Source organism: Hypanus sabinus, chromosome 24, assembly GCF_030144855.1.
Source record: "Hypanus sabinus isolate sHypSab1 chromosome 24, sHypSab1.hap1, whole genome shotgun sequence".
Classification (NCBI taxonomy): Eukaryota; Metazoa; Chordata; class Chondrichthyes; order Myliobatiformes; family Dasyatidae; genus Hypanus; species Hypanus sabinus.
In genome coordinates, this window is record NC_082729.1 from 32,228,018 (window position 1) to 32,247,224 (window position 19,207).

Below are 19,207 nucleotides of genomic sequence, written 5' to 3' on the forward strand. Positions count from 1 at the left end.
TCTGTGGTGTTTGAAATATTCTTTGAAAAGTGGTGATAAAATGTCATTCACCTGAGCCTGTAATTGTTCCCATGCTCAGAAATATTACCTGATCCGGTGAGTATATCCAGCCTTCGTCAACCTGGCTATACAAGTTGGCAGGTTCTGTTGTCGTTGTTGGAGATATTGGATATCGTGTTCAGCTTTGGTTTATGCTCTATGGGAAGAAAGGAATTCAACCGAGTGCAAGAATTGTCACTCGAGGTACTGCCTCCCCTACCTCCCATCGACCTCCAGGCTGTGCTGACCGCCAGCTCTAGTGCATGCACACCCATGGCTAAGAACAGCTCCGATGCCATATAGAAATTTGCTGACAGTGAGCCACAGCGCAGGAATCAGATGGGATACTGGACTGAGTGGTGCCACAAGCTCGTGCCCAGTGTGTGTCGCACTGAAGGGTTGGCAGCTGCCTTCCCAAAGAGGAGCTAAGGCAAACATGAGCCGTTCCTTGTTGGTGGAACAGTGATGGAGAGGGGTCAGCAGCTTTAACGTATCGAATGTTATGTCCTGCACCCAGCACGTTAATCAATCACGCAGAAGACTGCCAGCGTCTTTTCTTTCATAGGAGGGTGAGGAAGCTTGGCATGTCACCAAGTGCTCCAACAAACATCAACAGATGAACTGTTGAGAGTTTCCCGACTGGTTATATCATGCAAATCAAATATGTTGGAATGTAAGATTCAAGGTTCGATATTGTTTAATGTAATTTCAGGACACAAGCGTCAAGGAGAATGAAATAACTGTTACTGTGGATCTGATGCAGCACAAAAACACACACACAATAAGATAAAGAACACAATAATTAAAAAGAAACACAATAAATAGCACATTCATCTCTATTCTGTGCCATGTCACATGATAGTTTTGGCAAATTTTTCTACAGAAGTGGTTTGCCGTTGCCTTCCTCTGGGCAGTCTCTTTACAAGACAGATGACATCAGCCGTTACCCATATTCTTCAGGGATTGTCTGTCAGTGATCACATAACCAGGACTTGTGATATGCACCAGTTGCTCGTACAAGCATCGACCACCTGCTTGCATGACTGGTGACCCTGATCAGGAGGGGGAAGAGAAAAACAGATGCTACACCTTGCCCAGGGCTAGCGGAGGGATGGGGCACCTTACACATCCTCACTGCTGCTCCGGGATTCACCAGGTTCAAAGACCGTTACTACCCCTCAACCATAGCATAAAAGGCGATGACAACACTCACTTGCTGCATCATTGAAATGCGCCTACACCAATGATCTCAATTTAAGGCCTCTTTATCTCATGTTCTCATTATTTATTGCAATTATTCACTGCCTGGTTCAGAAATTGCACCATCTCAGATCGCGAGACCCTGCAGCGGATAGTGAGGTCAGCTGAGAAGATCATCGGGGTCTCTCTTCCCGCCATTACGGACATTTACACTACACGCTGCATCCGCAAAGCAAACAGCATTATGAAGGACTCCACACACCCCTCATACAAACTCTTCTCCTTCCTGCCATCTGGGAAAAGGGTCCAAAGCATTCGGGCTCTCACAACCAGAGGGAGAGATTATTATAATAATAATATAATATATTATAATTTAATAATAATATTAGATTACCTCTCACAACTCTCTCCAAGCTATCAGACCCCTCAATACCCAGAGCCTGGACTGACACTAACTTACTGCCCTATTGTCTTGTTTATTATTTATTGTAATGCCTGCACTGTTTTGTGCACTTTATGCAGTCCTAGGTAGGTCTGTAGTCTAGTGTAGATTTTTTTCTCTTGTTTTCACGTCGTTCAGTCTAGTTTTTTTGTACTGTGTCATGTAACACCATGGTCCTGAAAAACGTCTCGATTTTACTATGTACTGTACCAGCAGTTATGGTTGAAATGACAATAAAAAGTAACTAGACTTGAATTTATTTGTATCTGCATTTGCAGAGTTTGTTGTTCTCTGCACTCTGGTTGATCTTTCATTGATCCTGTTGTTGTCACTATTCCTTAGATTGGCCGAGTCTGCCCACAGGAAAATGAATCTCAGGGTTGTATCTGGTGACAAATGTGAACTTTGAACCCCTATCAGGGCATTGGCTGTCGACAGCATCTCTCCAGACTCCTCTGTCCTGGGCTTGTCATTCAAGCTGTCGCAAGATGTAGGCCATCTTTGAAGATCCTTCTTCTCCCAGTACAGGTTCCTGGAGAGCTTCTGTAGCTCTCTCATGTTTGCTGTTCTCCTATCATCTATCGGCCAGAGATTGAAAAATTGCAGTCAGAGCCCCAACAAGGTCCTTTACCTCCCACAGCCGCCTGGGATCGCCTTGTACCTTTGCAGAATTGATGCAGCTGGAGGGAGAGAGGAGGGGTTGAGGCAGAGAAGTTCTGATGCCCCTACATCTGGCCCAGGGGCAAGGCTGGGTCACTCTGAGCGCTGAGCCAGTTGGAGAAATCAAGAGTGGCTTTGATTTGGGAGGCTACATCTGGGCCCGGAGTAGAGCGTTCTAGGCCCAGAGCCTTTCGCTGCATTAGTGACTGGGTCCGAGTGTGGGGGTACAATCCCCTGTGTGGGCAATAAAGGTTGGAGGCAAAAACTGATCTTGTTTGCTCTCCCACGATATTCAGTCCACTCTCTCTGTGGCACTGAGATTGCCCCCAGCTGCACTGCTCCATGCCTGCTAATATGATGGAGTGATATCAAGGCTTTGGGCCTGCTCCAGACTTCTGATCATTTTAGCTCAGAATGCTGTTGCTTGCATCTATTGTTTGCAGGATTTGAGCTTTCTCCCCCTTGTCTCTGTGCAACAGGTGGCGGTCTTTATTTAATTCTTTTTGGTTGCTTGCTTCGTGGCTGCCCGTAAGCAAACCCAATCTCAAGGTTGTACAAGTTCTGCAGTCTTTGGTAATAAATGTACTTTGAAATCTTTAGGGTGTCTAATGCATTACGTGCCTGATCTGTTTACTGGGGACTTTCACCTCACTGAATTATCCAATTACAAAGTCTGCTCTGTTTGTGAGTGCTGATGAAAAGACTTCATCAGCACCTTCTACACTAAGAGTGACTATCTACACTATCTACAACTCCAAAAGCAACAGATCAGCAAAAGATCTGGGCAGATGGAATTCAATCCAGCTCTTTGGGAGGGGAAGGCAGAGTAAGTGGCAGAACCCTCTTCCTCATTCCCAGGAATCATTTTCCTGAACCCCCTCCGGAATGCCAGCACGCCCTTTCTTGAAAATTCTGTATTTTCTGATATTGAAATGCTGAAAGAATCTGAGATAAAAGTTTGGGAAATTCGATTGGCGAGCAGACTCGATGGCCTAATTCTGCTCCTATATCTTATGACCTCTCGTTGCAGCCTCACTCAACCTCAATGGAAAAAACCTGCTCCCTCAGTACTAAATTAATGCAAACTAACAGTGCACATGGTTCCTTAAAGTTGTTATAGTCAGGAGTGGTACTGGGGGCAGGGTCCTGCTACCTATTAAATGTCATGTATCTCAAACAGCCTCTGACAGCCAAGCCCAGCTCCGAGACTTCACATGTGGCTTAGCTGCTAACCCTTTCTTAGCTAGAAACCATTTCTATTGACAGCTTGCTGGTGCCTTGAAACCAGTCACTTTGGGCAGATGGGGCTCATCATTAGTCATGGTTGTCAGCTCACCTAGGAGAAGGAAAGGTCTGATCTCAAACCTCCGCTGCCTCGCAGCTGTATCCACTCACGGGGAAGGCTTCGGGAGGGAAAAAAATCCTACGCTGAGTTCCTGCAACACTGCCAATGCCAAACTGCATCAGTGTCTGCCGTTCCTTTGGATTCATCAGATGGGTTGAGTTTGTTACATGGGCAACGGCTTGCTCTTCATACCATACTGCCCTGGCAGCTCAGACACAACATCCATGGTCGAACCTGACCAACAAGGGCCTCTAAAACAACATTGCAAACCTCCCCCCACTCCTCTGCCTCACCTGGGATATGGTGTCGCGGTGCACACTCGCAAGACTAGACCCAAGTATGGAAGAACAGCAGACTCTCTCTGTCACAGCGAGTGCTGGCAACAACTCGACCCAGGAGCGGGAGGGGGGGGGGGGGAATGGTAGACTACCCATGAAGAGATTAGATGTAGGGATACCAACAGAGCATTGGAGGCACAACCGAGCACCATTGCAAGACAACACGTTCTCCGCAAACGTACAGGATGGCTCAGCTAATGGAGCACAACTAGCGTCTTCTTCACGTAATCATAGAATCCGGGAAACGTGCCGACAACAATTAACTTGACAAGATTAAATGGAGAGCGTCTAGGTTTCACGGCTCTACCAAAGCGTGATAAACCTTGAAACTCAACACTCTACAGCAAGCCAGGGAGGCTAGCGTGGCTCATGACATGACGTGGTTGTAACCCCTTCTATCCGGACAATCCGGTCTGAGATTCCTTCCCCTGCTGGCTCAGTTTAAAACTTCCCCAACAGCACTCAGACGCCTCTCAGTAAAGGATGCTGGCCCCACCCTGGCGAAGGAGCGAAACACCCCAGTTGTCCAGATCCCGCTTTCGCCTGAAGTGCTGCCCGAGATTCAGGGCCCTAGCCCACCTCCTTCTGTGTTCCTCCAGACAAGTCCCATCACCCTAAAGCCCACCACCTGTGCCGTCGCTGCAGAGATTCACGGCTGTAAAGTACACCAGCTTCACCATCCCTCCGGACAGAGATCCGGGACTGTCCCTACAGCTAAAGCCACCTCCAGAGGAGAATCAGGACCTGAGCCCACCTCCTCCAGAGTCCCATCACCCTAAAGCCCACCTCCTGAACCATCCCCCAACACAGAGATCAAGGACCATGAAGCCCCTCTCCTCAATCGTCTCTCCGGTGGGCTGGAGATTGAGGACCCTACAGCCCACCTCCTGAACTGTCCCTCCATACAGATATCAAGGACCCTACAGCCCACCTCCTGAACTGTCCCTCCATACAGATATCAAGGACCCTACAGCCCACCTCCTGAACTGTCCCTCCATACAGATATCAAGGACCATGAAGCCCCTCTCCTCAATCGTCTCTCCGGTGGGCTGGAGATTGAGGACCCTACAGCCCACCTCCTGAACTGTCCCTCCAGTCAGAGGAGGTCCAGACCCTTAAACCCTACCCTCGGCACCATCCTTAAAGTCAGAAATCCAGGACACTAAAACATACCTCCTGCACCAGCCCGCCAGACGAAGATCCAAGACTGAGGCCTCACTTCTGCACCATTCTGGAACACTAAAGTCTGTCTCCTGCACGGTCACTCTAGACAGAGATACAGGGCCCTAAAGCCCATCATCTGAACCATCCCTCCAGTCAGAGTTCCATGACCCTAACACCCACCTTCTGTGCCATTCGTACATACAGAAATCAAGGACCACAAGGCCCATCTCCTGCACTGGCCCTCGTCAGAGATCCACCCCTGGCACCATCCCTCCAGTCAGAGACAGAGGATAATAAAACCCACCCCTGCACGATTACTCCAGCTAAAACTCACCACTCGCACCATCCCTCCAGACAGAAATCGAGGATCCTTCCTGCACTATCCCTCCAGCTATAAATCCTACCTCCTGCACCATCCCTTCAGTCAGAGATCCAGGACCCTAAAACCCAAATCCTGCACCATCCCTCAATAAAGTTGTCAAGGACAATAAAGCTCACCTTCTGCCCTGTCCCAACAGCTAAACCCATCTCCTGCACCCTGCCCTGTTCCAACAGCTAAACCCATCTCCTGCACCATTGCTCCATACCGAGAACCAGGACCTAAAGCCCACCTTCTGCCCTGTTCCAACAGCTAAACCCAACCCCTGCACTATTGCTCCATACCGAGAACCAAGACCTAAAGCCCACCTTCTGCCCTGTCCCATCAGCTAAACCCATCTCCTGCACTATTGCTCCATACCGAGAACCAGGACCTAAAGCTCACCTTCTGCCCTGTCCCAACAGCTAAACCCAACTCCTGCACCATCACTCAATAAAGTTGTCAAGGACCATAAAGCCCACCTTCTGCCCTGTCCCAACAGCTAAACCCATCTCCTGCACCATTGCTCCATACCGAGAACCAGGACCTAAAGCTCACCTTCTGCCCTGTCCCAACAGCTAAACCCAACTCCTGCATCATCACTCAATAAAGTTGTCAAGGACCATAAAGCTCACCTTCTGCCCTGTTCCAACAGCTAAACCCAGCTCCTGCACTATTGCTCCATACCGAGAACCAGGACCTAAAGTCCACCTTCTGCCCTGTCCCAACAGCTAAACCCAACTCCTGCTACATCCTCGAGTCAGAGATCTAGGAGCCCAAAGTGCACTACGACAGCATCCCTCCAGCTACACCCCATCATCTGCACCAGCCTTTCCAGACAGAGATCAAGGACACTAAAACTTCGCTCCTGCACCATCCCTCCACTCAATGGGAGATCCAGGACCCAAGAGCCCATCCTTTAATAAAGCAGTCAAAGCACCAACTCCTGCACTGTCCTTCAAGTCTGAGATCAAGGACCCTAAAGTACCCAACAGACAGTGTTCCTGGACTCAGAAGGCCACCGCCCCCCCCCAACCCCCCCCCCCCCCCCGCACAGTCCTACCAGATAGGCATCCACAACCCTAAAGCCTGTCTCCTGCACCATCCTTAAAGATAAGGCCCATCTCCTGCCATCCCTCCAGCTAAAAAACAACTCCTGCACCATCCCTCCGGTCAGAGGAGATACAGGAACCTAATACCCATCTCCTGTGACAACTCCCCAAATAGAGATCCGGGGACCCTAAAGTCGACATCCTGTAGCTCCCGTCAAGGCAGAGGTCCACACTCAAAAGACACTTCCTGCACCGTTCCCCCCATAAGTCCATAAAGGACCATTAACTTCAGCTCATGCACTGTCCCTCCAGTCAGAGGAATTCTAGGACTCTAAAGTTCAACTCCTGCATTATCCCTTCAGTTAGAGATCCGGGACACTGAAGTCCATCTCCTGCACGGTCATTTCAGAAGGAGCCCATCTCCTACAGCATCCCTCCAGTCAAAGATCCTGGACCCTAAAACCCATCTCTTTAACCTTCCCATTAGCCAAGGACCATCTCCTGCGCCATCACTCCTGCTGAAGAACACCTTCTGCACCATTCCTGTAGTCAGAGGAGATCCAACGCTGCACCAGCCCTCCAGCAGAGATCAAGGACCACAAAGCCCATCTCCTGCACTGGCCCTCGACTGAATCCAAGGTCCTAAGGTCAACCTCATGCGTTTCCCACCAGTCAGAGATCCAGAACAATAAATCAAGATCACTCCAGCTAATGACTAACACCTGCAGCATACCACCAGACCCTAATCCCTCCAGTCAGACCCTAAAGCGCATCTCCTGCACCGTCCTTCCAGACAGAGATCAAAAAACCTAATGCTCCTTCTTGCACCAGTAAGAGGACCCCAAAGCTCACCTCCTGCACAAGCCCTCCAGTCAACTGGAGATCCGGACCGCTAAACCCTACCTTCTGCACTATCCCTAAACTCAGAAATCCAGGACCCTAAAACATACGTCCTGCACCATCCCACCAATCAAGGGGAGATCCTGTAACCTAAAGCCCAACTCCTGCACCATCCCTCCAATCAAGGGGAGATCCTGTACCAACTCCTGCACCATCCCTCCAATCAAGGGGAGATCCTGTACCAACTCCTGCACCATCCCTCCAATCAAGGGGAGATCCTGTACCACCTCCTGCACCATCCCTCCAATCAAGGGGAGATCCTGTACCAACTCCTGCACCATCCCTCCAATCAAGGGGAGATCCTATACCCTAAAGCCCACCTCCTGCGCCATCCCTCCAATCAAGGGGAGATCCTGTACCCTAAAGCTCACCTCCTGCACCATCCCTCCAATCAAGGGGAGATCCTGTACCCTAAAGCCCACCTCCTGCACCATCCCTCCAATCAAGGGGAGATCCTGTACCAACTCCTGCACCATCCCTCCAATCAAGGGGAGATCCTATACCCTAAAGCCCACCTCCTGCGCCATCCCTCCAATCAAGGGGAGATCCTGTACCCTAAAGCTCACCTCCTGCACCATCCCTCCAATCAAGGGGAGATCCTGTACCCTAAAGCCCACCTCCTGCACCATCCCTCCAATCAAGGGGAGATCCTGTACCCTAAAGCCCAACTCCTGCACCATCCCTCCAATCAAGGGGAGATCCTGTACCCTAAAGCCCAACTCCTGCACCATCCCTCCAATCAAGGGGAGATCCTGTACCCTAAAGCCCAACTCCTGCACCATCCCTCCAATCAAGGGGAGATCCTGTACCCTAAAGCCCATCTCCTGCACCATCCCTCCAATCAAGGGGAGATCCTGTACCAACTCCTGCACCATCCCTCAATAAAGTGGCCACGGACCATAACGCCCAACTCTCGCACTGTCCCCCAAGTCTGAGATCAGGGACCCTGAAGTCCGTCACCTGCAATAGCACTACAGACTACTACTACTGTAAATCACAGCCCCTGCACAGTCCAGTACCCTAAAGTCTATCTGCTGCACCCTCCCAAAAGATAGCGACCACCTCCTGCACCATCCATACCCCCACCTCCTGCACCATCCATACCCCCACCCACTGCACCATCCATACCCCCACCTCCTGCACCATCCATACCCCCACCTCCTGCACCATCCATACCCCCACCTCCTGCACCATCCATACCCCCACCTCCTGCACCATCCATACCCCCACCCACTGCACCATCCATACCCCCACCTCCTGCACCATCCATACCCCCACCCACTGCACCATCCATACCCCCACCTCCTGCACCATCCATACCCCCACCCACTGCACCATCCATACCCCCACCCCCTGCACCATCCATACCCCCACCCACTGCACCATCCATACACCCACCTCCTGCACCATCCATACCCCCACCCACTGCACCATCCATACCCCCACCCCCTGCACCATCCATACCCCCACCCACTGCACCATCCATACCCCCACCCACTGCACCATCCATACCCCCACCTCCTGCACCATCCATACCCCAACCACTGCACCATCCATACCCCCACCCCCTGCACCATCCATACCCCCACCCACTGCACCATCCATACCCCCACCTCCTGCACCATCCATACCCCCACCTCCTGCACCATCCATACCCCAACCACTGCACCATTATCCATTTTGAGATAAGTCTTGAAAGCCCAGCACCTGCAGCATCCTTCCAATCAGAGAGCCAAGACCCTAAATTCTATCCTCTGCACCATCCCTGTACATGCAGGGTGTACGTGTCTCTGTGCTCCGTGTGTGTGTGTGTGTGTCCCCGTCCATCCCAGTGTGAGACAGACACACAGTGTGGGTGTATATATCCCTGTGTGTCCACGCATTCCCATGACCTTGTGTCAATGTGTTTAAGGGTGGGGGTGTATTTGAGAGTGTTTGTGTGCGTGTGTTTCTGTATGTACATCTGTGTCTGTACATTTATGTGAGTGTATGTGCGTGTGAGAGAGAGAAAGGGAGAGTGGTGTGTGTACGTGCACGTGAGGGGGTGCATGAGGGAGGGGTGTGTACCTGTGTCTGTGTGAGAGTGTGTGGTGTGTCTGAGAAAGAGTGGTGTGTGTGTGTGAGAGAGAGAAATCGGTATATGTGTGAGAGAGAGTGAGAGAGGGAGAGAGAAATTGGTATGTGTGTGTGTGAGAGAGTGAGAGGGAGTGCGAGAGAGAGAAATTGGTACGTGTGAGAGAGAGAGTGAGAGAGAGAAATTGGTATGTGTGTGAGTGAGAGAGAGAGAGAGAGAAATTGGTATGTGTGTGAGTGAAAGTGAGAGTGAGAGAGAGAGAGAGAGATTGGTATGTGAGAGAGAGAGAAATTGGTATGTGAGAGAGAGAGAAATTGGTATGTGTGTGTGAGAGAGAGTGAGAGGGAGTACGAGAGAGAGAAATTGGTATGTGTGAGAGAGAGAGTGAGAGAGAGAGAAATTGGTATGTGTGTGAGTGAGAGAGAGAGAGAGAAATTGGTATGTGTGTGAGTGAGAGAAAGTGAGAGTGAGAGAGAGAGAGATTGGTATGTGAGAGAGAGAAATTGGTATGTGTGTGTGAGAGAGAAAGAGAGTGAGAGAGAGAGAGAGAGAGAGAAATTGGTATGTGTGTGTGAGAGTGAGAGAGAGAGAGAAATTGGTATGTGTGTGAGTGAGAGAGAGAGAGTGAGAGAGAGAGAAATTGGTATGTGTGAGAGTGAGAGAGAGAGAAATTGGTATGTGTGAGAGTGAGAGAGAGAGAAATTGGTATGTGTGTGTGTGAGAGAGAAAAATTGGTATGTGTGAGAGTGTGAGAGAGAGAGAAAGAGAGTGTGAGAGAGGGAGAGAGAGAGAGTGTGTGAGAGAGGGAGAGAGAGAGAAATTGGTATGTGTGAGTGAGAGAGAGAGAGAGAGAGAAATTGGTATGTGTGAGAGAGAGAGAGAGAAATTGGTATGTGTGAGAGTGAGAGAGAGAGAAATTGGTATGTGTGTGTGTGTGAGAGAGAGAGAGTGAGAGAGAGAGATAGAAATTGGTATGTGTGAGAGTGAGAGAGAGAGAGAAATTGGTATGTGTGTGTGAGTGAGAGAGAGAGAGAGAAATTGGTATGTGTGAGAGTGAGAGAGAGAGAAATTGGTATGTGTGTGAGTGAGAGAGAGAGAGAAATTGGTATGTGTGTGAGTGTGAGAGAGAGAGAAATTGGTATGTGTGTGTGTGAGAGAGAGAAAGAGTGAGAGTGAGAGAGAGAGAGAGAGAAAAATTGGTATGTGTGAGAGTGAGAGAGAGAGAAATTGGTATGTGTGAGTGAGAGAGAGAGAAAGAGAGTGTGAGAGAGGGAGAGAGAGAGACTGTGTGAGAGAGGGAGAGAGAGAAATTGGTATGTGTGTGTGTGAGAGAGAGAGAGAAATTGGTATGTGTGTGAGTGAGAGAAAGTGAGAGTGAGAGAGAGAGAGAGAGATTGGTATGAGAGAGAGAGAAATTGGTATGTGTGAGAGAGAGAGTGAGAGAGAGAAATTGGTATGTGTGTGAGTGAGAGAGAGAGAGAGAGAGAAATTGGTATGTGTGTGAGTGAGAGAAAGTGAGAGTGAGTGAGAGAGAGAGATTGGTATGTGAGAGAGAGAGAGAAATTGGTATGTGTGTGTGAGAGAGAAAGAGAGTGAGAGAGAGAGAGAGAAATTGGTATGTGTGAGAGAGAGAGAGAGAAATTGGTATGTGTGTGTGAGAGAGAGAGAGAGAGAGAAATTGGTATGTGTGAGAGAGAGAGAGAAAGAGAGTGTGAGAGAGGGAGAGAGAAATTGGTATGTGTGAGAGTGAGAGAGAGAGAAATTGGTATGTGTGTGAGTGAGAGAGAGAGAGTGAGAGAGAGAGAGAAATTGGTATGTGTGAGAGTGAGAGAGAGAAATTGGTATGTGTGAGAGTGAGAGAGAAATTGGTATGTGTGTGTGTGTGAGAGAGAGAGAGTGAGAGAGAGAGAGAGAGAAATTGGTATGTGTGAGAGTGAGAGAGAGAGAGAAATTGGTATGTGTGTGTGAGTGAGAGAGAGAGAGTGAGAGAGAGAGAAATTGGTATGTGTGAGAGTGAGAGAGAGAGAGAAATTGGTATGTGTGTGAGTGAGAGAGAGAGAAATTGGTATGTGTGAGAGTGAGAGAGAGAGAGAGAAATTGGTATGTGTGAGAGTGAGAGAGAGAGAAATTGGTATGTGTGTGTGTGTGAGAGAGAGAAAGAGTGAGAGTGAGAGAGAGAGAGAGAAAAATTGGTATGTGTGAGAGTGTGAGAGAGAGAAATTGGTACGTGTGAGTGAGAGAGAGAGAAAGAGAGTGTGAGAGAGGGAGAGAGAGAGAGTGTGTGAGAGAGGGAGAGAGAGAGAAATTGGTGTGTGTGTGAGAGAGAGAGAAAGAGAGTGAGAGTGAGAGAGAGCGAGAGAGAAATTGGTATGTGTGAGAGAGAGTGAGTGAGAGAAATTGGTGTGAGTGAGAGAGAGAGAGAGAGAGAAATTGGTATGTGTGTGAGAGAGAAATTGGTTGTGTGTGAGAGAGAGAGAGAAATTGGTATGTTCGTGAGAGAGAGAGATTGGTATGTGTGTGTGTGAGAGAGAGAGAAATTGGTATGTTCGTGAGAGAGAGAGAGAGAGATTGGTATGTGTGTGAGTGAGAGAGAGAGTGAGAGTGAGAGAGAGAGAGAGAGAGAGTGTGTGAGAGAGGGAGAGAGAGAAATTGGTATGTGTGTGTGTGAGAGAGAAAGAGAGTGAGAGAGAGAGAGAGAAATTGGTATGTGTGTGAGAGAGAGAGAAATTGGTATGTGTGTGTGTGAGAGAGAGAGAGAGAAATTGGTATGTGTGAGAGAGAGAGAAATTGGTATGTTCGTGAGGGAGAGAGAAATTGGTATGTGTGTGAGAGTGAGAGAGAGAGAAATTGGTATGTGTGTGTGTGAGAGAGAGATTGGTATGTGTGAGAGAGAGAGAGTGAGAGAGGGACGGAGAGAGAGTGAGAGTGAGAGAGAGAGAGGGAGAGAGAGGGAGGGAGAGAGAGGGAGAGATTGGTATGTGTGTGTGTGAGAGAGAGAGAGGGAGAGGTTGGTATGTGTGTGTGTGTGAGAGAGAGAGAGAGAGAGAGAGAGGGAGGGAGGGAGAGAGAGAGAGAGAGATGTTTGTGTGTGTGAGAGAGAGAGAGAGAGAGAGGGAGGGAGGAGAGAGAGAGAGAGAGATTGATGTGTGTGAGAGCGCCGGGGAGAGGAGCACAGGGTTTCTCCGCCTCGTCCCACTTGTGCGAGGACTCACTGCCCAAATTAGGTGGCGAGGGGTGTGAGAGTCCGAGGAGGCGGCGCCGGTCGCTGCGGGTATAAAGCAGCCGGACTGCGGAGTGGGAGAGAGCGGTTGGCCGGGGGAATTCTCTGTTGTTCGTGGCCGTGCCGAGGGAGCGCAGACTCTGGAGCCGACCGCGCGGTCCCGGGGCCCCTAATGCACTACTTCAGGCTGAGCTTCAAGTGCTTCGTGGACTGTTTCTGAAGCTGGTTCCGCCGGAGAGAGCGACACAACTCTGCGCCGATCCTGCCCGAATGGAGAGCCGCGACCCCCGCGGCGGCGCCCAGCACCTGTGGAAGGAGAAGCGGAGATCAGCGCGGCCCGAGCGCCCGGCCGACGGCGGGAGCGGGGGTGGGGGCACGCCGGAGGGGATGCCCCAGAGGGTGACCTGGAGCAACCAGATGGACTTCATCATGTCTTGCGTGGGCTTTGCGGTGGGGCTGGGCAACGTGTGGCGCTTCCCGTACCTGTGTTACAAGAACGGCGGAGGTAAGGGGGCGGGACCTCTCTCGGTCACTCCTTTAACATCAACTCGAGATCGCCTGCTTGCTTACGCGTGGCCACCGCCAGGGACACAGAAATCACCCTGGGGTTCCCTCATCTCAACTGGTGTAGCACCGACATCACCCGGGCGAAACCCTGACATCTCTCGCTCCACACGGGTATCACCGCCGGAGATATTTTGAGAATCCTTTGCACCCCAAAGTAACCCCAGCCACGCATAACCCCACTTTTGCATAGCTTCATCCCTGCACGCCCCCCCGCCCGAAATAGTCCCAACCCCTCAACCCTTCGCCATACCCTGACCCCCAAATATCTGCTCAAACATTTAACCCCAGTAATATCGCCCTCATTCACAGAATGCCCCCAAACCCATCAAAAAGAACCCGAACCCCTCCCAGAGTACTCTCATTTACCCCCAATCCTTTACCAAGTAACTGGCCCTGCAAATACTTCCAATGCTGCAAATTACCCCAACCCTCCAATTCCTGGTCCTCTCATGCCCCCAAAGGACGGTTGTACGAGCAGCCGGTGCAGATCACAAGTCCTGGGCATGTGACTACCGACGCCAGGCAGACAGTCTCCGAAGAGTATCGATGGCGGGGGTCACCGTCTTGTAAAGACACGGCCCAGAAGAAGCCAATGGCAATCCACTTATGTAGGAAAATTTGCAAAAACAATCAAGATCACAGAAAGATTGTGATCACCTACATCGTACAACACGGCGCATAATGAAGGGACAAACTTGCCCTGAAGATGTAAAATCACTCAGCCCCTCCAGGGGAGAAAACACCCCAGCCATCCAAAACAGACCAACTTTGCAGTTCACCCTATACAGGACCCTGGCCAGACCCCACTTGGAGTACTGTGCTCAGTTCTGGTCACCTCACTACAGGAAGGATGTGGAAACTATAGAAAGGGTGCAGAGGAGATTTACAAGGATGTTGCCTGGATTGGGGAGCATGTCTTATGAGAACAGGTTGAGTGAACTCGGCCTTTTCTCCTTGGAGCGACGGAGGATGAGAGGTGACCTGATAGAGGTGTATAAGATGATGAGAGGCATTGATCGTGTGGATAGTCAGAGGCTTTTTCCCAGGGCTGAAATGGTTGCCACAAGAGGTCACAGGTTTAAGGTGATGGGGAGTAGCTACAGAGGAGATGTCAGGGGTAAGTTACGCAGAGAGTGGTGAGTGCATGGAATGGGCTGCTGGCGACGGTAGTGGAGGCGGATACGATGGGGTCTTTTAAGAGACTCCTGGACAGATACATGGACACCACGAGCACCTTGGAATGTCAGTTTCTAGCTAGGGTTAGGGGCAGGCTCTCAGATTACCCACACCCTTCGAATTCCACATCCCAGCTCTCGCTCCCCACTGGGAAAGCTGCCCGACTCTACCCACACCCCACTAGGACCTGGGGGTGATGCACTGGGACAGCGGCTTGATGCCTGCCCCTGGCGATGGCTGGGTGTGGAGTTCACACCTGTGAACACCTGGCTTTTCCCCAGGAACTCTGATCCCCCCCCCCCCCCACCGACATCCCTTCCCGTCTCTGTGAGCCCCCCCCCGTCTCTGTGAGCCCTCAAACCTACAACCCTCCCCGTCTCTGTGACCTACTATTCCCCATCTGTGATGGGTCAGTGTAGAGGGAGCCTCTCTTCTCTAATCCATGATTTTCCTGTGCTGTGGCTCCCTACCCATCCCTCGACACGCCAACAAATCTTAAGTGGGAAATAAAGTGACGTTATTAGATAATTTTTGTTTGGTAGGACATCGGCTTCTCCTTTATATCTTATCCATCTGGGTCACGTGACTCCATTTCACTCTCTGAGTTGTGTGTCTCTCATTCAGTGTCTGTCTGTCTGACTGTGTGAGTATGTGTGTGTGTGTCTGACTGTGTGAGTGTGTGTGTGTCTGACTGTGTGAGTATGTGTGTGTGTGTCTGTCTGTCTGTCTCTGTGTGAGTATGTGTGTCTGTCTGTCTCTGTGTGAGTGTGTGTGTGTGTGTCTGTCTGACTCTGTGTGAGTGTGAGTGTGTGTGTGTGTGTGTGTGTGTGTCTGTCTGTCTCTGTGTGAGTGTCTGTCCGTCTGACTCTGTGTGAGTGTGTGTCTGTCTGACTCTGTGTGAGTGTGTGTCTGTCTGTCTGACTCTGCGTGAGTGTCTGTCTGTCTCTGTGTGAGTATGTGTGTGTGTGTGTGTCTGTCTGTCTCTGTGTGAGTGTGTGTGTCTGTCTGTCTGACTCTGTGTGAGTGTCTGTCTGTGTCTGTTTTACTCTGTGTGAGTGTGTGTGTGTCTGTCTCTCTCTGTGTGAGTATGTGTGTGTGTGTGTGTGTCTGTCTGTGTGAGTGTCTGTCTGTCTGACTGTGTGAGTGTGTGTGTCTGTCTGACTCTGTGTGAGTGTCTGTCTGTCTGACTCTGTGTGTGTGTCTGTGTCTGACTGTGTGTGTCTGTCTGTCTCTGACTTTGGGGGTGTGTGTGTGTGTGTGTGTCTGTCTCTGTGTGAGTATGTGTGTGTGTGTGTGTCTGTCTGTCTCTGTGTGAGTGTGTGTGTCTGTCTGTCTGACTCTGTGTGAGTGTCTGTCTGTGTCTGTTTTACTCTGTGTGAGTGTGTGTGTGTCTGTCTCTCTCTGTGTGAGTGTGTGTGTGTGTGTGTGTCTGTCTGTGTGAGTGTCTGTCTGTCTGACTGTGTGAGTGTGTGTGTGTCTGTCTGACTCTGTGTGTGTGTCTGTGTCTGACTGTGTGTGTGTGTCTGTCTCTCTCTGACTTTGGGGGTGTGTGTGTGTGTGTGTGTGTGTCTGTCTCTCTCTGACTTTGGGGGGGTGTGTGTGTGTGTGTGTGTGTCTGTCTCTGTGTGAGTATGTGTGTGTGTGTCTGTCTCTGACTCTGTGTGAGTGGGTGTGTGCATGTTTCTATCTCTGACTGAGTGTGAGTGTGATTGTGTGAGTGTGTCTATCTCTGACTCAGTGTGTGGGATGAGTGTTTAAGCAGACAATCTCCTTACATAGTAAGTGCTTGCACGAGCCCCTCTCAGTCACTCCTGGTATCTCCGCCCCAGTGCCTGTGAACAGCTGCCATTAACCCTGACCAGTTCCCCACCGTCTGTGACTCTCGTTTTCTCAAAGTCTGCATTTCTGCATGTGGTGATAATGTTCATCTCCTCTCCAATTTCTCGCATGCCCCTTCTTCATTTCAGATTCTCCTTGGCTTTCACTCTCTAACCTTCAAGACCTTACTTTACTTTATCCAGTAGCCCCCCCCTCCACTCCTCCACCCCTCCACCCCACTCTCCCTCCCCTCCCGTCTCACCTCTCCACTCCTCCACCCCTCCCCCCTCAGCAAATGGATGCCATCTGCACTCTACAAGAACCACTCATGACCTGCTCCATATCCAGTGCCTGCATGTCTCCCTCACCCGTCTGTCTGACTCTATTCTCGTCCTCTCTTTATTTACCCCATGCCGTCCCCTGCCTCTGAACCTTACTACCGTTCTCTTCCCTGTCAGCCCACCCCTCAGCCTCCACCATCCTCTCTCACTTCCCTTCCCCCCACCCCGATATCTGCAATCTGTAACCGTCAGCTGCTCTGGGGTCTCACCCGGTGGTCTGGGGTGGGGGGGAGAATGGGTTTTCACAAAGAGATGTGGGGTCACGGAACTGAATGCTTGATGGGGGCAGGGACTCAGGGATGGAGACGGGAACTGTGCACGGTGCTGCCGGTGTGGGTCTGACCCAGGGATAGGGAGACAGGAACTGGTGCACGGTGCCCCCGGTGTGGGCTGATCCAGGGTTAGGGAGACGGGAACTGTGCACGGTGCTCCCAGTGTGGGTCTGACCCAGGGATATGGAGACAGGAACTGTGCACGGTGCTCCCGGTGTGGGCTGATCCAGGGTTAGGGAGACGGGAACTGTGCACGGTGCTCCCAGTGTGGGTCTGACCCAGGGATACAGAGATGGGAACTGTGCACGGTGCTGCCGGTGTGGGTCTGACCCAGGGATACAGAGATGGGAACTGTGCACGGTGCTCCCGGTGTGGGTCTGACCCAGGGATACAGAGATGGGAACTGTGCACGGTGCTGCCGGTGTGGGTCTGACCCAGGGATACTGAGATGGGAACTGTGCACGGTGCTCCCGGTGTGGGCTGATCCAGGGATACGGAGACGGGAACAGTGCACGGTGCTCCCAGTGTGGGTCTGACCCAGGGATACAGAGATGGGAACTGTGCACGGTGCTGCCGGTGTGGGTCTGACCCAGGGATACAGAGATGGGAACTGTGCACGGTGCTCCCGGTGTGGGTCTGACCCAGGGATACGGAGACGGGAACTGTGCACGGTGCTCCCAGTGTGGGTCTGACCCAGGGATACAGAGATGGGAACTGTGCACGGTGCTGCCGGTGTGGGTCTGACCCAGGGATACAGAGATGGGAACTGTGCACGGTGCTCCCGGTGTGGGTCTGACCCAGGGATACGGAGACGGGAACTGTGCACGGTGCTGCCGGTGTGGGTCTGACCCAGGGATACTGAGATGGGAACTGTGCACGGTGCTCCCGGTGTGGGCTGATCCAGGGATACGGAGACGGGAACAGTGCACGGTGCTCCCGGTGTGGGTCTGACCCAGGGATACGGAGACGGGAACTGTGCACGGTGCTGCCGGTGTGGGTCTGACCCAGGGATACTGAGATGGGAACTGTGCACGGTGCCCCCGGTGTGGGCTGATCCAGGGTTAGGGAGACGGGAACTGTGCACGGTGCCCCCGGTGTGGGCTGATCCAGGGTTAGGGAGACGGGAACTGTGCACGGTGCCCCCGGTGTGGGCTGATCCAGGGTTAGGGAGACGGGAACTGTGCACGGTGCCCCTGGTGTGGGCTGATCCAGGGTTAGGGAGACGGGAACTGTGCACGGTGCTCCCGGTGTGGGTCTGACCCAGGGATATGGAGATGGGAACTGTGCACGGTGCTCCCGGTGTGGGTCTGACCCAGGGATACGGAGACGGGATCTGTGCACGGTGCTCCCGGTGTGGGTCTGACCCAGCGATACGGAGACGGGATCTGTGCACGGTGCTCCCGGTGTGGGTCTGACCCAGGGATACGGAGACGAGAACTGTGCACGGTGCTCCCGGTGTGGGTCTGACCCAGGGATACGGAGACGAGAACTGTGCACGGTGCTCCCGGTGTGGGTCTGACCCAGGGATACGGAGACGGGAACTGTGCACGGTGCTCCCGGTGTGGGTCTGACCCAGGGATACGGAGACGAGAACTGTGCACGGTGCTCCCGGTGTGGGTCTGACCCAGGGATACGGAGACGGGAACTGTGCACGGTGCTCCCGGTGTGGGTCTGACCCAGGGATACGGAGATGGGATCTGTGCACGGTGCTCCCGGTGTGGGTCTGACCCAGGGATACGGAGATGGGATCTGTGTTCCCGGTGTGGGTCTGACCCAGGGATACGGAGATGGGATCTGTGTTCCCGGTGTGGGTCTGAACCAGGGATACGGAGATGGGATCTGTGTTCCCGGTGTGGGTCTGACCCAGGGATACGGAGATGGGATCTGTGTTCCCGGTGTGGGTCTGACCCAGGGGTACGGAGACGGGAACTGTGCACGGTGCTCCCGGTGTGGGTCTGACCCAGGGGTACGGAGACGGGAACTGTGCACGGTGCTCCCGATGTGGGTCTGACCCAGGGAGACGGAGATGGGAACTGTACACGGTGCTCCCGGTGTGGGTCTGACCCAGGGATACAGAGATGGGATCTGTGCACGGTGCTCCAGGTGTGGGTCTGACCCAGGGATACGGAGATGGGAACTGTGCATGGTGCTCCCAGTGTGGGTCTGACCCAGGGATACTGAGATGGGAACTGTGCACGGTGCTCCCGGTGTGGGTCTGACCCAGGGATACTGAGATGGGAA

General features: G+C 51.9%; 1 protein-coding gene across 1 annotated transcript in view; it reads left to right on the forward strand.

Moving 5' to 3' along the window:
• Positions 1-12,713: 12,713 nt before the first annotated feature.
• The window catches only part of LOC132380614 (creatine transporter-like), a 41,761-nt gene continuing 35,267 nt past the window's right edge, over positions 12,714-19,207 (forward strand). Inside the window, exon 1 of the mRNA XM_059949548.1 lies at positions 12,714-13,297. Within this exon, the coding sequence (XP_059805531.1) occupies positions 13,063-13,297 (235 nt within the window). The 5' untranslated portion in view covers positions 12,714-13,062. The remainder of the gene's footprint in view (positions 13,298-19,207) is intronic.